Raw genomic sequence first — 21,247 nt, forward strand, 5'->3', positions numbered from 1 at the left:
CAGTTCGTGGTTCATGCGTCTTCGCCACACTCCGTCAGACACCTGCACTCCACCGTAGATCGTTCGTAGCACCTTCCGTTCGAAAACTCCAAGGGCACGTTCGTCCTCCTGCCGGATCGTCCAAGTCTCGTGGCCATAGAGGACTACCGGTCTAATCAGTGTTTTGTACATCGTCAGCTTCGTGCGGCGTTGCACTCGATCTGATGTGAGAGTCTTCCGTAATCCGAAGTACGCACGATTCCCGGCAAAAATACGAGTCCGGATCTCTTTGCTGGTGTCGTTGTCGGCGGTTACCAGCGATCCCAAGTACACGAACTCGCTCACCTTCTTCAACTCATCATCATCCACTAGAGGGGTGAGACATGGGGGGGCAACGTCCTTTGAACCCCTTCCTCTCATGTACTTCGTCTTCGTCGTATTCATTCCAAGTCCTACACGCCTTGCTTGTACCTTCAGTCGGGTGTAGACATCCTTCACCGTCCCCAGGTTTCTTGCCACAATGTCGATGTCATCGGCAAAAGCAAGCAGCTGGTAGGACCTGTTCATGATCGTGCCAATCGTGTCAATGCCGGCCCTTCGAATATTCGAATTCGAATTTGTAGGCCACGTTGATAAGCGTGATGCCGCGGTAGTTGCCGCAGTCCAGCTTATCGCCCTTTTTGTAGATGGGGCACACGACACCATCCATCCACTCCTCCGGTAGCTTCTCCTCCTCCCAGATCTTGGTGATCACACAGTGAAGCGCCCTCGCCAGTTTCTCTCCTCCATATTTGGAGAGCTCACCGGGTAACCGATCCTTGCCGGCAGCTCTGTTGTTCTTCAGCTTCCTGATCTCCCTCTTCACCGTCTCTAGATCAGGCGCCGGGAACTGTTCATCAGCTGCGGGCGCTCCAAGGTTGACTCCAACGCCGTCTCCGTCTGCTTCATCGCCGTTGAGGTGCTCGTTGAAGTACTGCTTCCACCTGTCCAACACCTCGCTTTTGTTCACGATCAGGTTTCCCTCATTGTCCCTGCACACATCGGCTCGCGGCACGAAGCCTTTGCGGGACCGGTTCACCTTCTCGTAAAACTTTCGCGACTCGTTAGCTCGGAATAGCTGCTCCATTTCTGCGCAATCCCGATCTTCCTGCTGGCGCTTCTTGAACTTGAAGACCGCGACCTGCCGATTCCGAGCCTGCCTGTATCGTTCCACGTTCCCTCTCGTCGCCTTGTGCAGCTTCCTGTCGTAAGCTGCTTTCTTCTCAGCGGTAATCCGTTGGCACTCGTCGTCGTACCAATCATTCCGACTGACTCGGATCGCACTACCCAATGTGGCTTCCGCTGCACTGCCGATGGCTGAGCGAATACGGCTCCAACCATCTTCGAGCGAGGCTGCGCCAAGTTCCTCCTCACCTGGCAGATTCGCTTCCAGCTGCTGCGCGTAACTGTGGGCCACTTCCCCGTTCTGCAGACATGCGGTGTTGAACGGAGGGGCCCGCCGGCTTCGGCGTTGTGTAGCCGTTGCGATTCGACCGGTTGCAAACGGTGCAGCTTATGCGCCACTCCCGTGAGGGAGACTGCCCGCCATGTTAAATTTGCCCGGTTTGAGACTCTCGAAGAGGTGCTCGGTTGAACTTCTTCCCAGGGAAGAAGCAAGATCGAATCGGCCAGCGTACCAAAGTGACCCACAAGAACGGTACGGAAAGCTCAGCCTTCCGAAAAAGCTCCTCAGAAATCCGCCAGTATAGGACCCCCCGTGCCCGTATGAATCATCATGGGTAGTACCGACACCCGCCACCAGAGAACTTCACGAAGCATGGGAAATACGCAGAACTTTTGCATTGGGGAGGAAAGGACTGGGAACGGACCCTAAAGTGACGGAAGCAGCGCTCCGGATCGACCAAAAAAACTAACACGTGAGCTCATTTTAACTGCAGGGACTTTATTGAACTCCAAATAATCACACAAAATGTTATAGGTAGGAAATCAAGAAAAGGTGCTCGTTTATTGGACTAGTCTAAGGTTTTGTATATTCATTAATTGTTCTGTTCTAGCGTCTAGACATCTCCCTACTGTGTGCGTTTGCTCTCCCTACTTCTACTCTTCGTTCTTCTGTTACCCCGTGTTTTTGTGCTTAGCTCCTCAACCTCAAATCTTCAGCTCGTCAGCTGGAACAGCTGATCGCTGACGTCACCGGCAGTCAAGCGGACTGCGGCTGACAAAAGGCACTAGAGTGCGATGTCGTAGACGTGTGGGGCGGATCAATAAAAGCCGTCACACTCCGAGCGCCTGGCAACACGCGCTTAAAGAAAATGGACGCCCTCCATCAAAATGGCGTCCGCTCTACGGCCGCAGCCGGAACGGAAAAACGTTCGTGACGCCTTCTGTGGCCGTCACCCTTCACCCGATGAAAACTAGAACGGACTCACCGGACTGCTGCTGTTGCTCCTGTTACTTGATGCTGCTGCTGATGTTGTTTCTCGCCGCGTGTTCGCGGACGGTGCGGACGACGCTGCCGGTTCGACCTACGAGGGCGCGGTCGACTTCGATGATGCTGCGCGGGCCGGAACTTGGCTTTCCGGGCCAGCACGTGGGCGGATGGAACCGCCTCCAGACGAGATGTTGACGGCTCGTCTCTTCTGGCGATGTAGCGTGGGCCAGGTCAAACTTGTCCCACACTCGATGCGGGGCGGTGGTGGACGCGCGCTCGATCTCCTGCAGGTGCTGCTTGGCTGGTAGGGCGAGAGAAGCGAAGCCAACGAACTTCGCAACGGATTAGCACATGCACGGGGATAATCGCACGGGGTAACGGGTTTTTACCTGATCTCTAGCTAGGCCGCACTAGGGCTCACTTCTTCGCACACACTATCGCACACAATTCTAGCTTCGACGAGATCTAGGGGGGGGAGAAGTTAGAATTTAAGACCTAACCGGAAACATTACCACGCCACTTTCAAACCTCAGGACTGGAAAAAAGGAACCCGGGATAAAAGTCCGCGCACTCCACACTTCACAAAGGTCTGGGACATAGTGAACGAGTACTAGGTTCCTCAGAACGGGGAAAGTGGCCCCAGACGTACTTTTGGTACGCCGTTTCCCGGAGATTGCCTCGGGCTTCTTCGGATCTTTAAAGATCTGAGTTCCCGTCTCACTCTAGCGGTCGGCAATGGCTCTGACCGTCCCTTTCCGTCTTCCCGAAGGATTCAACATATGAGCGACCTCCGCGAGATTCTCTCTCCAGGTCTTAAACCGGTAACGAAAGTTACCAACGTTCGTGAGGGCTAACATCACCTACATTGATTACCGTGGTAACGGAGATCAAATTACATTTAAAGACGAACGGAAAAACCAAAATAAATAAATAAATAAATGCTAACAAGTGCAACTGTTACAGTTGGTTGAACACCGTCGACAGCTTTGAGCGCATGTCAACTCCAACTAGGTAGTGGTCCGAGTCAATATTCGCACCGCGAAAGGTGCGCACGTGCGTTACGTTCGAGAAGAATCGGCCGTCGATCAGTGGTCGATTTGCGTTTTCGTCCGTTGGTCAGGTGATGTCCAAGTGGCTTTGTGGATGTCCTTGCGAGGAAAGTAGGTACTCCTGACCACCATTCCACGGGAGGCTGCACAGTCAATGCAGCGTTGGCCGTTGTCGTTCGTGACCGAGTGCAGGCTTTCTGGGCCTATTGTCGGCCGATACATTTCCTCCCTCCCAAACCGAGCGTTCATATCCCCAATGATGACTTTCACATCCTGCCGCGGACAGCCGTCATACACCTCCTCCAGCGTCGCGTAGAATGCTTCCTTTTCATCATCGGACTTTTCCTCGTGGGGGCAGTGCACGTTGATTATGCTGTAGTTGAAGAAACGGCCTCTTATCCTCAACTTGCACATCCGCTCGCTGATCGCCATGAAGCTGAACACGCGATCCTGCATCTTGCCCCGCGCAATAAAGCCGGTACCCAGCTTCTTGTCCTTGCCGCCGCTCAGAAAAAAACGGGAATCAGTCTGCCGACCTGGCCAGTCGAGCACCTGCTCCTCCTCCAAGCACACCTCCTGCAGTGCCACAACATCGAAGTTGCGAGGTTGCAACTCATTCGCCAATGCGAACTGGAAACCCAAAAAGTTCAGGGACCTGCAGTTCCAAGAACCGAGTCGCCAATCGGTGATCTGCTTTTTAATGGGCTTCTGTCGTTTGCTCCGGATTTCCAATCTTCTTGCCATTCGCGATCCTCTTTTTCGGTAGGCAGCCTTATCAGGGCCGCGCTACCTAGCCTCGGGGCGACGAGGTCGCCTACGAGCTACCGAGACTTAGCTCCGGTTTTCTCTCGATACCGTAACGGGGGCTTTTGTCTCGAAGCCTAACGGTCTTCATATCCGGAAGAGAACGTAGCAGCAAAACATAAATACACTGTTTTGTGCTTGTGTGCTTTTGTGCTACCGAAATTACTTTCTAAATTTTCAACAATTTCAAAACTTTTACCACTTTTTTCTCAAAAAAATTGCACTCTCGACACACCGCGATCGACCCCCCACTGAGAATTTTGGCTCGAGCCTCGAGTCGATCTGGCTCGAGATCGAGCCTGAATCGAGTCGAGGCTCGAGCCAAAATTCTCAGTGGGCCGTAGCGAAACACTACACTGAAAATATGCCACACTTTTTATTCAAGTGCCCAAACACTTGAATGATTGAATAAAGTCACATCGTAGATCTAATTGGTTTGTGTTTCAACATCAATCCAAACCACTATCAAATGCAAGTGTTTGGGCGGTTGACTTTTGGTATTTTTAACATGTTATTTTCATTCGGGTGGCTCAAGCTTTTCAATTGTTTGCTCATGAATTTGTCCCACCTTCTTGAACTATTCAAAATGATGAGCAAAACACTTGAAAATGATCTTAAGATCTACCCAAAACAGGCACTATTCAAAGTCAACGTGATTATCCACATGAATTTAATGTGTTTCACTGATTGATTTTTGCGCGACTTTCATCGAAGGCTAGAAGCGAGGCAAGAACCAATAGCACAAAAAACACTCCCATCTTCAACTGGCCGGTCGGCGCAGTGGTAGCGTGCATGACTAGCAAACGAGAACCTGTGAATCGCTTGACGTACTTTTTTTGTTCAACACCATTTAAAATTCAAGTGTTTGGCTATTGACATTATTTCATGGCCAATCACCGAAATTTCAAGTGTTTTGCGATTGATATTTGAGTGCTCTGTACAGCAGGGCCAGATCATGTGTAGAACACTTCGTTGAGCTGTATAAGTTTTGCTCAGTGTAGCCCAGGCCACGACCGATCACTTGTTTTGCTTCCTTTGTTCCTTCCCACGATGCCGCCGCTGTGCAGCAGAATAATCTTCACTTTTTCTGCTCCGCCACCGGTCGCAGGGGAAATATAATTCACTGCACTGATTCCCGGCACCTTCCCGCGTTGATTAGTATCACTTTGGGTCGCGATAAAACCGAGTAACCGTGGTTTTGAGGATACTTTCGCGGAGCCGTATCGAGGCACAACAACCGCGCACTACTGCACTACTGCACAGCGCCACCTATGCGGCCAAAATTAGAACTACATTTTAGTACCAAAATGTAGCCCTGATTTTTCTGAGCACCTTTGCTGAAGACACCGAAGCTTGTCCTTGCCGCCGCTCAGAAAAAAACGGGAATCAGTCTGCCGACCTGGCCAGTCGAGCACCTGCTCCTCCTCCAAGCACACCTCCTGCAGTGCCACAACATCGAAGTTGCGAGGTTGCAACTCATTCGCCAATGCGAACTGGAAACCCAAAAAGTTCAGGGACCTGCAGTTCCAAGAACCGAGTCGCCAATCGGTGATCTGCTTTTTAATGGGCTTCTGTCGTTTGCTCCGGATTTCCAATCTTCTTGCCATTCGCGATCCTCTTTTTCGGTAGGCAGCCTTATCAGGGCCGCGCTACCTAGCCTCGGGGCGACGAGGTCGCCTACGAGCTACCGAGACTTAGCTCCGGTTTTCTCTCGATACCGTAACGGGGGCTTTTGTCTCGAAGCCTAACGGTCTTCATATCCGGAAGAGAACGTAGCAGCAAAACATAAATACACTGTTTTGTGCTTGTGTGCTTTTGTGCTACCGAAATTACTTTCTAAATTTTCAACAATTTCAAAAACTTTTACCACTTTTTTTTCTCAAAAAAATTGCACTCTCGACACACCGCGATCGACCCCCCACTGAGAATTTTGGCTCGAGCCTCGAGTCGATCTGGCTCGAGATCGAGCCTGAATCGAGTCGAGGCTCGAGCCAAAATTCTCAGTGGGCCGTAGCGAAACACTACACTGAAAATATGCCACACTTTTTATTCAAGTGCCCAAACACTTGAATGATTGAATAAAGTCACATCGTAGATCTAATTGGTTTGTGTTTCAACATCAATCCAAACCACTATCAAATGCAAGTGTTTGGGCGGTTGACTTTTTGGTATTTTTTAACATGTTATTTTCATTCGGGTGGCTCAAGCTTTTCAATTGTTTGCTCATGAATTTGTCCCACCTTCTTGAACTATTCAAAATGATGAGCAAAACACTTGAAAATGATCTTAAGATCTACCCAAAACAGGCACTATTCAAAGTCAACGTGATTATCCACATGAATTTAATGTGTTTCACTGATTGATTTTTGCGCGACTTTCATCGAAGGCTAGAAGCGAGGCAAGAACCAATAGCACAAAAAACACTCCCATCTTCAACTGGCCGGTCGGCGCAGTGGTAGCGTGCATGACTAGCAAACGAGAACCTGTGAATCGCTTGACGTACTTTTTTTGTTCAACACCATTTAAAATTCAAGTGTTTGGCTATTGACATTATTTCATGGCCAATCACCGAAATTTCAAGTGTTTTGCGATTGATATTTGAGTGCTCTGTACAGCAGGGCCAGATCATGTGTAGAACACTTCGTTGAGCTGTATAAGTTTTGCTCAGTGTAGCCCAGGCCACGACCGATCACTTGTTTTGCTTCCTTTGTTCCTTCCCACGATGCCGCCGCTGTGCAGCAGAATAATCTTCACTTTTTCTGCTCCGCCACCGGTCGCAGGGAAATATAATTCACTGCACTGATTCCCGGCACCTTCCCGCGTTGATTAGTATCACTTTGGGTCGCGATAAAACCGAGTAACCGTGGTTTTGAGGATACTTTCGCGGAGCCGTATCGAGGCACAACAACCGCGCACTACTGCACTACTGCACAGCGCCACCTATGCGGCCAAAATTAGAACTACATTTTAGTACCAAAATGTAGCCCTGATTTTTCTAAGCACCTTTGCTGAAGACACCGAAGCTCTAGGACGTAACCCCAGAGCGCTATTAATTTTGTCCCGCTAGATTGACTGAATATTCATAGCTGAATTATAACTATTTTTTAAACTAACTATAACTTAACACAGTTATTTTTGAGAATTTTGATATGTTCAGTGACTATACGTAATTTGGCGAAATCTACAACTTTGTCAAAGACACCAACTCGCTAGGAGGTCACTGGAAAAGTTAGATTTCAGCGCCACCTATGCGGCCAAAATTGGAACTACATTTTAATACCAAAATGTTGCCCTGATTTTTCTGAGCAACTTTGCTGAAGACACCGAAGCTCTAGGACGTAACCCCAGAGCGCTATTAATTTTGTCCCGCTAGATTGCCACCTCGCCCCACTGTGCGCACTGTGCTGTGTACAAAGTACACGTACGCGACCTCCGGTGGGTTAACAAGCATTATTATATTGTCTGAGCATAGCAAACAATTCAATTTTGATTTAATTTTCTTATTATCGTTGATCGACAAAAAACGGAACGTTTGCTACAAACTGGAAAAATGCGTAACTTTTTTGTGATTTACCAATTTAAATAATTGGTATGGTTAGATTAACGTTCACTGCCCATATTCTAGTACCACAGACAACAGACGTAGCGGCTAGAACAAAATAATTTGAAAATCTTGTGTAAAAACATGGCTGCCGCATCCTGCTAATCTACTAGCGCCATCTGTTAGCCTATTGCCACTCTCTAAAGCAGCCATGATGGTTTTCTGAGAAGGTGTGTTTGAAAATGCATCACCTAGAAATATATTAAAAATATATTCAGAGTTTTTTTTGAATAGGTCCTATAAACATATGGAAGACAATAGCTTATTGGACCTTTTCAAAAAAAAAACTCAAGATATTATTTCAATTTTTTGAAAAAACATGTAAATAGGTAAAGATTACGTTTTTATGCTGTAGTAAATCTACTTAAATAATTAATCAATGCGATTTACGAGCACATGGATGTATTTTTTTTCCATTTAATTATCGATATTAAAATAAGAGTCTAGCCTGATGCTTTTTTAAACACAGCAACCAAGGCCGCGCTTGAGGCAGTCAAATTCTTGCTGGTTATGTTTATCAACAAAACCAAAAGAGGAGAGCGAAAAGGAGAAGGAGACCTGGTGGAAATCGGGAGGATGGGCAAACGTTTCTTAGAGGAAAAAAGATGGTTCCAGACCAGAAATGAAACAATCCGGAACTGTCGAAGATGGAGAAACAGCACGTTATGACACGACAAAGTGTGAAAGTCATCGGCGCCGTCAGCAAGAGCTACTATCGCGGCCAACCTCGTGCCGACACTTCCGGCGAACCCTCGTCGCCATCTCGAATGTTCCCCCCGGCACGTCAGTTTCCCCCACCGGATATCCAGTTCAAGCGTTCCCCTTTCCATCCTCTTCCGCCAGTGCCAAAGCGGTGTCGTATTTGGTCAAGTAAGGATCAGTAGAGATTAAACCGATGGCCTTGTGCGACTTGTGGTTCTTCAAATGTTACCGGGCGACCGTATTTTCCGAGGGAATCTTGATTGGAACGTCGGTCGTTTGCACACCTTCTCCATAACGACGCCGTACACCAATCGGCTATCCGTCGGTGCTAAAATCGGTTCAGGAACCAGATTGGCCACTTTGGTTGCCTCACATTTGTCAAGCAGCTGCAAGCGCGAGAGATTTTGCTGAAATCGGCCGAAATCAACTTTTCATCCAGAACAAACGAACAACAAACAAACGTTGAAAACCGACAAATCTTATGGCGAAACGAAAATGAGAGTAGGCGGAAAGCGATATTTTGACAGCGGGCAATGTGTCAGGGCAAAGTGACTGCAGCGCCACAAACGGATTGCCACCATTGCCACAACTAAAAAACCGTTGCAATGATTTACACAAGGTAAGAATCGAGCCCAAACGTCTGTTGTCTGTGCTAGTACCTCTTTCACAGGAGATTTAAGATGAATCGTCCTGTTACACGTGCACCGTGTATTACATGTTTTGTTTTGATTCTTCTTCCGAGCAAAATTTTGCGCCTGCTGCGATTTCCGCTTATTTCGTGAATCTAAAAGGTGAGTTATTGGTGTTTAAATGAAATCCAACTGCTTTGCAAATTGGGTATTCTGAATTTTTGTTGAAAGTGTCCTTTTAGACAGTTTTTTTCGTTATTGTTTTTGCCAACAGGATCAATGCGACGAAATGAGGAGGGCCGACGGCGGTGTCGGGTTTTCCAGGTACCCGGTGGGGTATCGGTGGCTCTGTCAAATGTTGGCTATAGTGTACGAGTCCCGGAGTGATGGAAGCTGCACCAGAACGATTATCTTGATTTAAACGATTATCCTTTGAATTAAAGAAGCTCAGGTTTGTCCGGATGGATTCTTTGGCTCGAGCGGCGACCAGTGCTGCTTCGGAAAATTGTCTACTGTGGGCCAAACTATTACAAGGCAGACTGTTCTGCTTCCTGGGGCGGGACAAAATGTTTGTCGCGTTCGGAAAATGGACGAGGGTGCGGCCGCCAACAATTGCACAAAGCAGTTAATAATGTTTTGTTTTTGATCAACGCGCCTGGTGAGGTGGCAAATGGGCAGTATTCATGAATGCTGAGAGTCGCAGGACTCTCGCACTTTGCTATTAGTAAGTATCCAGCAAAGCAAAGGGTATAGCATGCATTTGATACTGTCAACTCCTATTCGGCTGTGTTCTCGTCGCTGTCATGTTGTAAACTGGAGCCGAGGGAGGTCCTGTTGTGAATTCTAGGTAGAATTCGCCATCACCCAAGGCACGAAGGTACGAAGGATAGACCATATCTTGGGGGTGAAAGGATGATAGGATTTAGTGATAATATCGTGCTTGCCATTTCATTAGGGCACAAAACTTTTTTGGACAAGAGTGTGTCCCTTTCACACCTTATGTAAACTGTCACTTGAGTGAAAGGGATACACTATTGTTTACAAAAGTTATGTGCCCTTTTGAAATGTTAGGCTCCATATCACAATTTTAATATTTGTTTTTCTCTCTTATTTCAGGGGATATCTGGTCTGAGTTCTAAGTGTTGCAGACGTCTTCCATTATACAGAATGAGATCTTCTTTCTATCATTTCCTGTATTTTGTAAAAGGTGATGCGCCGAATGTGGACATATAGTTTATCACACTTACTCCATCCAGCTTTTTAACACTGGAACGCCCAACGCATGTCCAACTTACACGGACGCCCAAGCCTCCCAAAAAAGTTGGAACGGTAACTTCAACTCGCTGGTTCTCGGGCATTACTCAACCAATCAAGATGATTCTTTTTTCCAGTGATTTGTTAGAATGTCTAGATGATCCTAGAACTTTGCAGAACTTAATTTGATCAAATCTGTAATTTCTGCGACCGAAAACATCGTTCCACCTTTTATCAAAACGACTGCCTCCGCGGAATTTTTGGCGAATTTTTTTTTACACGCGAAAAAAAAAGTTGGAACGATGTTTTTGATCGCAAAAATTACAGATTTGATCAAATTAAGTTCTGCCAAGTTCTAGGATCATCTAGACATTCTAACAAATCACTGGAAAGAAGAATCATCTTGATTGGTTGAGTTATGCCCGAGAACTAGCGAGTTGAAGTTACCGTTCCAACTTTTTTGGAGCCTTGGGCGTTGGAATGTTAAGCGAAAATGGCGTTCGAATGGTGAACGCCCGAAATGTCAAAACCGCGCAGTGGTACCAACATTGCGATAAAAGTATGCCATGGCATGACAGCCACATTTTTCGTCTAATGTTGGTGCTACTGCGTGATTTTGACATATCGGACGTTCAACATTCGAACGCCATCTTCGCTTAAAAACCTGGATACGGTGTGAACGTGAAATGCTGTATGTTTTTTTCTTTTATTTTAAGATAAAGTTTAGTAAAATCTATCCATCTACTTATATTGCTATTGCTATAACTTGTCCCTTACCTCACAAACTTTAACTACTCTATTCTTCAAACTTGGAATCGCAATGCATTATTGTAGAAATGTAACTGCTGAAAAAAATTGGTAAGAAATTTGGGCATAACTGTTATTAATATGATTGAAGGTACGTTCAATCTGTTTTATTATATATGTTAACTATTCAAGTTTGTTTGTTTTGTCCCATATTTCACAACTTCAGTTGTTTTCTAGTAAACTTCTCGTTACAAGTTGATAGTTCTGTCTAGTTGCAATAAATAAGGTCTCTATATTCTTTCTATCTGTGTTAGTATGTTATTCAATGTTCGATTTTATTTTACATTGTACTTATCCCATTTTTTTTTCTCTTTTTCTCTTTCATGTACCATGCGAGCATACGATGACCAAAAAAGTCATTGTATAAGACAACACACGTGTATTTTTCACAAAGCCGCGAAACAGAACAAGTATTTTTATAAGTGCGTGAATAACAATCGGTCGTTGAAGCTAAAAAAAATGTGTGAACAATATCGCGCCGTGGTTCAGTGATAATAAGGCGAAGAAAGTAGACGACGATTCCTCATGAAGAATATAAAGGAAATTAGGTATGTGTTAATTGCAGAATGGATGAAGGTTTGAAGTTGACACTATCAAAAGGGAATGGTAAGATGCAATAGTAATATTGCTAGGTTTGATAGTGTCAAAAGGTAAGATCAAGGAATAAGGATTATATGAACCTATATTGTCATAACTATTGTATTTACTGAAAATTCTGGAAATTCTCAATTCAACGGAGTAATTTTTTTTTTGCTTTGGTAAATTTACGTTAGATTCATCGGAAATTTACACGACTTCAGAGCAAAATTTGTTTGGCAGATTTAAGTTGGATGGCATGTAAATTTCAAATGAATTAGATTTAAATTTACATCATTAATGACGTGCACTTTTGGTACATCATAAATGATGTAAATTTACCCGATTTTTTCTTCTGTGTACAAGGGGAATTGGGGGTAAAACGGTCAAATCGGCAAACATTGTTGTTTTAAAATTTTGCCATTCTAGTGCGTTTGAAAGCTCAAATTCAAATTTGATTTAACCCAATGTACTCCCGAATCTGTTTTCGCCGTGTTCATTTGCTCGCGCCTACTCTTTGAACTTTTCGCCCAATTTTGTCGCCGGCACTTTTCAATAAGAAAAATAATATAACTGTTCGGACGCCAACGGAAAAAACCTCCTTGTTAATCAGCCAATTTATTCGCGGCAGATCAAAGCTGCAATTTAGATTAATATTTAGTATATGTTGTGTTTGTGTGTGTGTGTGTGTTTTTGTCTTACAATTTGTTTGTTTTCTGTTTTCCGTCCAACCCGATCCGGATTTGTGATCTACGTTTGTTCTGTAGTGGCAGTGAACGGCCTCAACAATAACAAAAACGATGTAAAATATTTTTTGTTGAAATATTGCTTGAAAATGTCAATACAGATTCCAAATACAGATTTTTGGCCCTCAAATTACAGAATCAAATATGGCAATCCTGCTCGCACCACCTTCCATATGAGACGGTCAGCCTTTTGTCTTTTTGTCAACGTTATTCTATCTCCATGTTTTTCCTAAGAACCCTCAATTTAAAATAAATTTGAATATTGTTTATTACTTACCTTAGGAGAAAAGAGACATACTAGTGTAACCGTTGCAGACAAACTTATTGTTACCGCTATCGTTGCTATGCGAAGTTGTACATTATTTTCAGTACCAAAGTACAGGGGTATGAATGCTAGCCAAATCACGCAAGTAGTATACATTGTAAAACCTGAAATATTTTGAGACAGTTAGTTGAATGACTCTAAGAGTTTAGGACACTAAATTCCAAGAGGATTTTTTTTATAACCCGAAAAACCGTTTCAAACAAAACCATACACAGAAAAAAATCATGGTAAAATTACATCTGGGAAGGGGTACATCTTTTATGTCAGAAAAAATGTGTAATTTTACCTCTGAAAATTTGTAATTTTACCACTATTCTGTTGTAATGTCACTTTTTCAGTCTAAATTGAGGTAAAATTCCATCATAAAAGAGGTAATATTCAACCTTCCAAAATTACACCTTCCAAATTTACACAATTTTTTTCTGTGTACCTCAGCTTTTGGCGCACGCTTACCAGGGGAACTCAAATTTGAGTGGATCCAAGCAAAACGGCGCAAACCGTACACAGCAAAAAATGTAGTAAAACGCCTGCGTGTAATAATGGTTTGTGTAGTCAATTTTATGTAATATTACATATTTTTCATAGAACACATTTCGTCTTTTTGCCTAACACCAATTACGCCTAAATTGTGTAATATTAACAACATTTTCAATTAATATCGCATATGCGTGTTTCCTCAAGTTAAGCTGTCAAATTTTTTCACCATCCGCAATCAAATCAAAACAATGCGTACCAAATTTTAGTGGTGCTGAGCAAAGTGACGAAAAATCAACAAGTTCTGTGGCCAAGAGCTGCCGTTAAGGATGTTCGCCATAAAAAAGAACCTTCCGGTGCGGTACATCTTCTTCTTTGACACCGACATCAGGTAAGTACTTCCCTTCGCTCTTCCTCGTACCACAGAGTCGAGATTTATAATTTTGTTCTGCTTGCTACACGCAGCGCCTAGATCGAAGAAACCCAGATCAAGGAGAAGCTGGTGTCGTCGTGCAAGTCGACCGGCTTCGAGGAGGCGGTCCAGCAGAGAGGACTTCATCGCCAACCCGGAGAACTCTGCGCATCTGTTAACGGGTGAACCGTCCCGAAACGGACCTCGAGTTCAACAAGCTGCGGAAAACGACAAGAGTGAGAACGGCCAGGAGGACGAGAGCGTGAACAACACGACGACCAAGAGTGCGCTGGAAACGGTCAAACGACGAGGACGGTTCTCCCTGCCCCCGTACGTCATCCAGTACTCGGACGAATTCCTGCTTGAGGAATTCATACGCGCGGGACATTGCAAAAAAAAGTGTGCCGCCAAGAAGAAAGTACGTGTCTCACAGCCATCAAATTGAACCATTGATGTGCTTTGTTTTGTTTTGTTTTTTTTTTATGTTTACATTTTGTAAGGCAGAAATTTTTAATCCTGGATGTTGTTGTAGGTCGCTTCGACGCCCAAGGCCAAGGCCATCGAGGACATTGCAAACGCAAGCTAAACGATTCCGGCAACGTGTCGACGCTGGATCTGGACATCGTCTCGCCGGTGCCCTTCCTCCGTAACGGTGGCGCATCCTGCCACGCTCGAAATCGACATGCGAGTGTGTTGAACGCGCTGCAGTCGCACAACATTCAGGCCTCAAATATAAAGTTTCGCTTATTCGGGCTCGGCATCATGTGCTACGGCATCGTCAAGAACCTACAGCCGGAGCCGGAGTTCGGTAACTGTGGAATCATGTCGGCCAACCTACGCCCCGAGATGACCGGCGTCGACCAAGAACGTCGCAGGACATCGCCGAAAAGATCATCTCCGAAGAAGGCCAGTACCAGGAAGCACAAGTAAGCTTAAACAGGGACCTCGCGCAACCCAGATTATAACTTACTTCTTTTGTTACGGCCAAACCCCCAGATTCAAAGCTCCAAGAACCAAACCAAGGAGGGCACGATGATCATCCTGGCCGGCGGCGAGCGGTTGCCGTCGAAGAGTGCCAGACCTTCTTCGAAGCCATCTCGTGCAACTCGTTCTACCTCGGTGAGGTGGGCGACGTGACCAAGAGAAACCTGTTGCTGCAGATGATGATTTACAGCGTGACGCTGGCCGGCATAGCGTAAGATTGTAAGATTCAGTGATGCAGCATGCAGCCGCGACTGCGAATGTAAGTTAAATTGACCCTCGGGACGGTCTCTGCTGCTAGAGAGCACCCAGAATCAACGTGACCTGAAACTTTTTCTGCGTGATCTGCGAAGTGTTCATGTATTTCATCCACATCGTTTTGTTTTATTTTTTCCCCAGGATCAGCACGGATCTCGATTCATTTATCAAAATCTGGAATGGGAAACGGGAAATCCTTCGCGAGTTGGGCGGCCAGCATTGAGTGCGTCGACCCGGTCGTGCTGCAGTGCATCATCGGTTACGGAACGCGTTACGGCAAATTGCCCTCAGTTGGATTCCGGTGTGATTGCGGTCGTTTGGGCAAGATTGTACCAGCATCAATTCTGCAGCTCAACAAGAAACCCTTACAAGCGGATGTCCGAGCTGGCCGCCGGGAAAGACAGCGCATCGCCAACACACGAACTTCACTCTGTAAGCTGATCAAACGATTCGGAACGACACAAAGTGTCCGAGCTGGCAGGGAAAGAAAAATAGAAATAGTGCAAACGACCTCCTTGCGAAGAATTTCATCAACACGTAAAGACACCTAATTAAATAGCAAAGTTCAAGTGTTTAAGAGAAAATTATACGCAATAAATCAGATTGAGAATAAATATTTCGTTTGTTTATTTTTGACATGACATTTCTAGGTAGAAACCAATTCGATATCTATCCCTGGTCCCAAAAATGGGCTTTGTGTAATATTACACATTTCTGGGTGTACATTCATGGATATAATTTTGAGCGTTTTTTTTCACAAAGGTGATGTGCATGCTTTTTGATGCGATTTTACCATCGGATTTTTGACAAAGAACTTTGTCCTAAGGGCTCTATTCTGGTGAGGTGTCAATCCAGAAAAACGAAAAATGTCGCGCGTTACGAAAATGTTGCATGCTTGGTACTGCGGAAGGGGTCAGCAACGAATGAAGTGTGGCAACAATGGTGCAACATTCTCGCGTGACAGTTCCAAGAAAGCAGGAGACGAGGCAAAATTTGCACCATGTTGCCACATTTCATGCGGACTATATAAGCTAACAGATAGTCTCTGAACAGATAGTTTTGAACGGAAATCCGTCAGAGACGGATCGACGGTGGTAATTTTATTGCTCACACACACATACACACATTGAAAGACACAGGTTGTGCACCACCTTGGGAGGAATTCTGTTCTAAAGAACATTGTTAAAACGGTCACTCGGAAACCAGAATGATTCAAGGCAATGGGGTTGGGACCAAACTGGTAGGATATTGGCCACACCCGGAGTGGCCATGGCCCTGAGGAAGATTCTACCGGGAGGACGTTTATCGAACCATACGACTTGGGGCAATATGGGTATCAAAATTCATGGTTTTTGATACTGGTGATGAAAACGGCCATTTTGACAGGATTGGCCACACCCGGAGAGGCCATGGCCCTGAGGGAAGATTCTACCGGGAGGACGTTTATCGAACCATACGACTTGGGGCAATATGGGTATCAAAATTCATGGTTTTTGATACTGGTGATGAAAATGGCCATTTTGACAGGATTGGCCACACCCGGAGTGGCCATTGCCCTGAGTGAAGGTTCTACCGGGGGGACATTTATCGAACCATACGACTTGGGGCAATATGGGTATCAAAATTCATGGTTTTTGATACTGGTGATGAAAACGGCCATTTTGACAGGATTGGCCACACCCGGAGTGGCCATGGCCCTGAGGGAAGATTCTACCGGGGGGACGTTTATCGAACCATACGACTTGGGGCAATATGGGTATCAAAATTCATGGTTTTTGATACTGGTGATGAAAATGGCCATTTTGACAGGATTGGCCACACCCGGAGTGGCCATGGCCCTGAGGGAAGGTTCTACCGGGGGACATTTATCGAACCATACGACTTGGGGCAATATGAGTGTCAAAATTCATGGTTTTTGATACTGGTGATGAAAATGGCCATTTTGACAGGATTGGCCACATCCGGAGTGGTCATGGCCCTGAGGGAAGGTTCTACCGGGGGGACGTTTATCGAACCATACGTCTTGGGGCAATATGGGTATCAAAATTCATGGTTTTTGATACTGGTGATTAAAATGGCCATTTTGACAGGATTGGCCACACCCGGAGTGGCCATGGCCCTGAGGGAAGGTTCTACCGGGGGGACATTTATCGAACCATACGACTTGGGACAATATGGGTATCAAAATTCATGGTTTTTGATACTGGTGATGAAAATGGCCATTTTGACAGGATTGGCCACACTCGGAATGGCCATGGCCCTGAGGGAAGGTTCTACCGGGGGGGGGGGACATTTATCGAACCATACGACTTGGGACAATATGGGTATCAAAATTCATGGTTTTTGATACTGGTGATGAAAATTGCCATTTTGACGGAATGGCCATGGCCCTGAGGGAAGGTTCTACCGGGGGGGACATTTATCGAACCATACGACTTGGGACAATATGGGCAGACGTGCATCGGCACTCAATAGCACTTGACAGTTTTTCTAAGGCCATGGCTTTGAAAAGGCACTGAATCAATTTGTTTTATACAAAAAGTATGTTTTTTCATTCCACTTTGAGATGCTGAACAACCGAAACCTTTATCTTCACTTATTCGCTAGTTTTAGCGATGAAGTGCTATTTGAGTGCTAAATAGCACATTTAGCACTTGAAATATTTGTTTTATTCAATTCACTATTAATTTGTTGGTAATCCACATTGTATAGTGAAAAACGATAATTATAAGCATCGAACTAAAGCTTGTTGTGTTGCACAGTGCGCAAAAAATCACTCTGCCGGTTTGCGTAAGCCATCTTCTCAAAATGTGTTGAAGTGCTATTGAGTGCCGATGCACGTCTGAATATGGGTATCAAAATTCATGGTTTTTGGTACCGTCCCAAGTCGTATGGTTCGATAAATGTCCCCGGTAGAACCTTCCCCAGGGCCATGGCCACTTCGGTTGAGGCCAATTCTGCCAAAATGTCCATTTTCATTACCAGTATCAAAAACCTTGAATTTTGATACCCATATTGCCCCAATTTATATGGTTCGATAAATATCCCCCCGATAAAACCTTCCCTCAGGGCATTTGAATAAATTGATTACTCCTTTATTTAACCTCCTAGCCAAATGGTGTCTTCGGAAGAGTTGTTGTACTTGATAAGGGCTATCTTTTGAAGTTATTGACATACAGGGTGACGACCTTCCAGGATGTCAACCAAAAACTAACTCTGTTGGATGACGTTGTAGGGCTTTGGTGTATTGCGCAAAGTTGTAGAGGAGAAAATTTCATGAAAGTTTGTCAAAGGCGCCAAATTTGTAGCTCTTAATCTACTACGTCATTTTTGCAAAAATGGTAAAAAAAGCACTTTTTTGTGATAACTTGAAATGTTAGCATTTTAGCGGCCTACTATGTTCTGAAGAGTTGTTTATGACATAAAATTACACATCTTTGCCCAAGACAGCAAAATGTTGTGAGCCTTTATTGAGGAGTTATAACCATTTTTAAGTGATTTTGAGCATATTTTTAAGTTGCAATGTTTTCGAAATGGCGAATTTTGGCGCAAAACCGAACAATGCACCTGAAAGTCAAGGTTACTGTAAGAAAGGTTGGGCTGAAAACGTGTTGGTTTAGTATTAGTAACCCAAAAAGTGTCAACATTTGCGATGCTTCAAGTGATGACGTCACAAAGTTCTCGTTTCTTATGGATAATATACGAATTTGCATGAAAATTTGAATTATTTTAAATTAAACGATGATTTTCGAGATAAACTCGATTAAAAGAATAAAAAGCAGGTACATATAGTAGTTGAAAGCATTAAATGAGGTTTTATTTATTACAAAAATATATAAATTGATTTAATTTGGACTGCAATGAGCGTAAAACTTCTTGTTCCGCTTTTAGACGTGCGCGACTTCGACCAGCCCGGAGCCGGGATCGACCGCGAGGTTGCCCCTCAGCGTCACCTTCGACGAGACGGTTTTGGTGGATGCTCTTCTTAGATTTGGATTTCACTTTGTCCTGCGGGATTCGGCTATGCGGATCCAAGCCCGAATTGCAGATGGATTTGCTCGTGATGCATGAAATCACGCCGCCGGCCTTGGCATCCTCGATGTAATCTTCCGGCACGACATGGATCTACATATCTTTGGCCTCCTGCATACCTGCCCATCCTTTCAACCTCTGTCGGGGTCGTGATGATGGCCGCGATCGTGTTGATGTTTTTGGTGGCCACTTTTCCAGCGTATGCCAGTGCTTCAACTCCGGCATCGACATGCCCAGCTCGCCGGCCACCTCGTCGAACGTTTCGTCCCGTTTGGCCAAACGGGGTGGCTAGGTGAGCTGTATGCTATTGTTGGCGGGAAGAGGTTCCACTTCTTCGGGGCTGATGTATCCGGTTACCTGGGCTGGTCGGGCATTTTGATCCACATTTTCTCAAGAAGTAGGAAGAACGGGTCCTGCAGACATTGGTGGTTCGATTTTATTTCACCGGTTTGGAGACACTTCCGCCGGGCGTAGTAAATGTCCTCAAAGCACTTCCAGTGGCGTTTGAGCTCGTCTACGGTTGTGTTCAACCACCGACACCGACGTAACACTCCTTGTAAAAAATCTGGTGAAATGTGTCCCAGCACGACTCACCCCAATCACTTCCTTGGAATCACCCCTTGCCGATAAAAATATATTTCGCAACACTGCTCGACCCATTGTTTGCAAACAAATCGTAGTTTATGAATGAATCAGCTGATTTGTGTTTACAAACAAAATAGAATCAGTGTTGCCTTGCTGATAATTTTTTCGAAAAACCGTTTGACAGCTCACCGGACTTACCGGAGGGGTGATGCAAAGAAGGGTCATCTTTTTTACTTGAGTGTTACGTCGGTGTCGGTGGTTCAACTGCGATGCGAGGTTGGTCCACTTCGTTTGCTTTGGCCAGCGTAAGAGGATCCACCTCCCAGTTGAATAGAGTTCTTTTCTGTCGCGGAGCATCATCATCATCGCTCCCAACCACCTCCTCCATGCCTTCTTTTACCTCATCCTCGTCATCGCTGCCAACCTCCTGCTTAATGGCCACCATCTCCTCCACGTCCTCTAACTCGAACCCAACTTTGCCGGTCCCTTTTGACCCTTCACAATCACCGTCTGCGGCAAGTAACCAGTTCCGCCGCCAACATCCTCCTCCTGCTGTGGTTACAGCAACTTCATAACATGATGCGAGTGGAGAACTACTCGTGCCGGACCAAACCCGGTCAGGTTCCGGAACTCGTCGATAAAGCGAAACGTCTCGACGCAGTTGGTGCACGCCGTGCTAAGTGAGTCCTGCCGCGTTACGTACACTCCGGTGCATTTGTGCACTCTAAGTCATCCCCGGTTTTGTCGCGGAATATGTCCCGTAGATTGGTTCGGTCCGAGTCGGAGAAGACAGTTAGGAACAGCCGACAACGATGAGTAGATGAGGCTGTATTTGGAGGCAGGATTGACTTAAAATATGTTCTGATAAAATAATCATGCTGCAACTTACCTTCCATTACGATTATTGACTATTTTGCGATAATTTTAGTCAAGTTGGGGCAGAATTTCGCTACCGATTCCTCAAAACCAACTCATTATCGCCCGTCTGCCACTGAACTCAAAAGAAAAACAAACTTTGTGACGTCACTGGGTTCGTCGTCAACTATGCACGGAGATAAAAAATTTCTAAAAATGAATTTTCATGCGGAAACTGACGTTTTATATTTTTCTCCGTGTTCGCACCAATACAGCCTTACAAATACAGCCCAACCTGTCTTAGAGTAACCTTGGCTGGGCATGTCGATGCCGGAGTTGAAGCACTGGCATACGCTGGAAAAGTGGCCACCAAAAACATCAACACGATCGCGGCCATCATCACGACCCCGACAGAGGTTGAAAGGATGGGCAGGTATGCAGGAGGCCAAAGATATGTAGATCCATGTCGTGCCGGAAGATTACATCGAGGATGCCAAGGCCGGCGGCGTGATTTCATGCATCACGAGCAAATCCATCTGCAATTCGGGCTTGGATCCGCATAGCCGAATCCCGCAGGACAAAGTGAAATCCAAATCTAAGAAGAGCATCCACCAAAACCGTCTCGTCGAAGGTGACGCTGAGGGCAACCTCGCGGTCGATCCCGGCTCCGGGCTGGTCGAAGTCGCGCACGTCTAAAAGCGGAACAAGAAGTTTTACGCTCATTGCAGTCCAAATTAAATCAATTTA

The 21,247-nt window shown here is 45.4% G+C and overlaps 2 protein-coding genes across 2 annotated transcripts; one reads left to right on the forward strand and one right to left on the reverse strand.

Moving 5' to 3' along the window:
- Positions 1 to 329: 329 nt before the first annotated feature.
- On the reverse strand, positions 330 to 4,203 carry LOC119766153. Its single transcript, XM_038250553.1, has 4 exons — positions 3,579 to 4,203; positions 2,435 to 2,711; positions 845 to 1,481; positions 330 to 347 (listed from the first exon to the last, which is right to left on the reverse strand). The coding sequence occupies exons 1-4, from the start codon at positions 4,201 to 4,203 to the stop codon at positions 330 to 332; spliced, it is 1,557 nt and encodes a 518-aa protein (XP_038106481.1).
- Positions 4,204 to 13,706: 9,503 nt separating this feature from the next.
- On the forward strand, positions 13,707 to 19,352 carry LOC6049675 (putative oxidoreductase GLYR1 homolog). Its single transcript, XM_038250554.1, has 5 exons — positions 13,707 to 13,768; positions 13,871 to 14,166; positions 14,322 to 14,699; positions 14,786 to 14,984; positions 19,259 to 19,352. The coding sequence occupies exons 1-5, from the start codon at positions 13,707 to 13,709 to the stop codon at positions 19,350 to 19,352; spliced, it is 1,029 nt and encodes a 342-aa protein (XP_038106482.1).
- Positions 19,353 to 21,247: the final 1,895 nt, after the last annotated feature.

This window comes from Culex quinquefasciatus, chromosome 2 (assembly GCF_015732765.1).
Source record: "Culex quinquefasciatus strain JHB chromosome 2, VPISU_Cqui_1.0_pri_paternal, whole genome shotgun sequence".
NCBI classification, from domain to species: domain Eukaryota; kingdom Metazoa; phylum Arthropoda; class Insecta; order Diptera; family Culicidae; genus Culex; species Culex quinquefasciatus.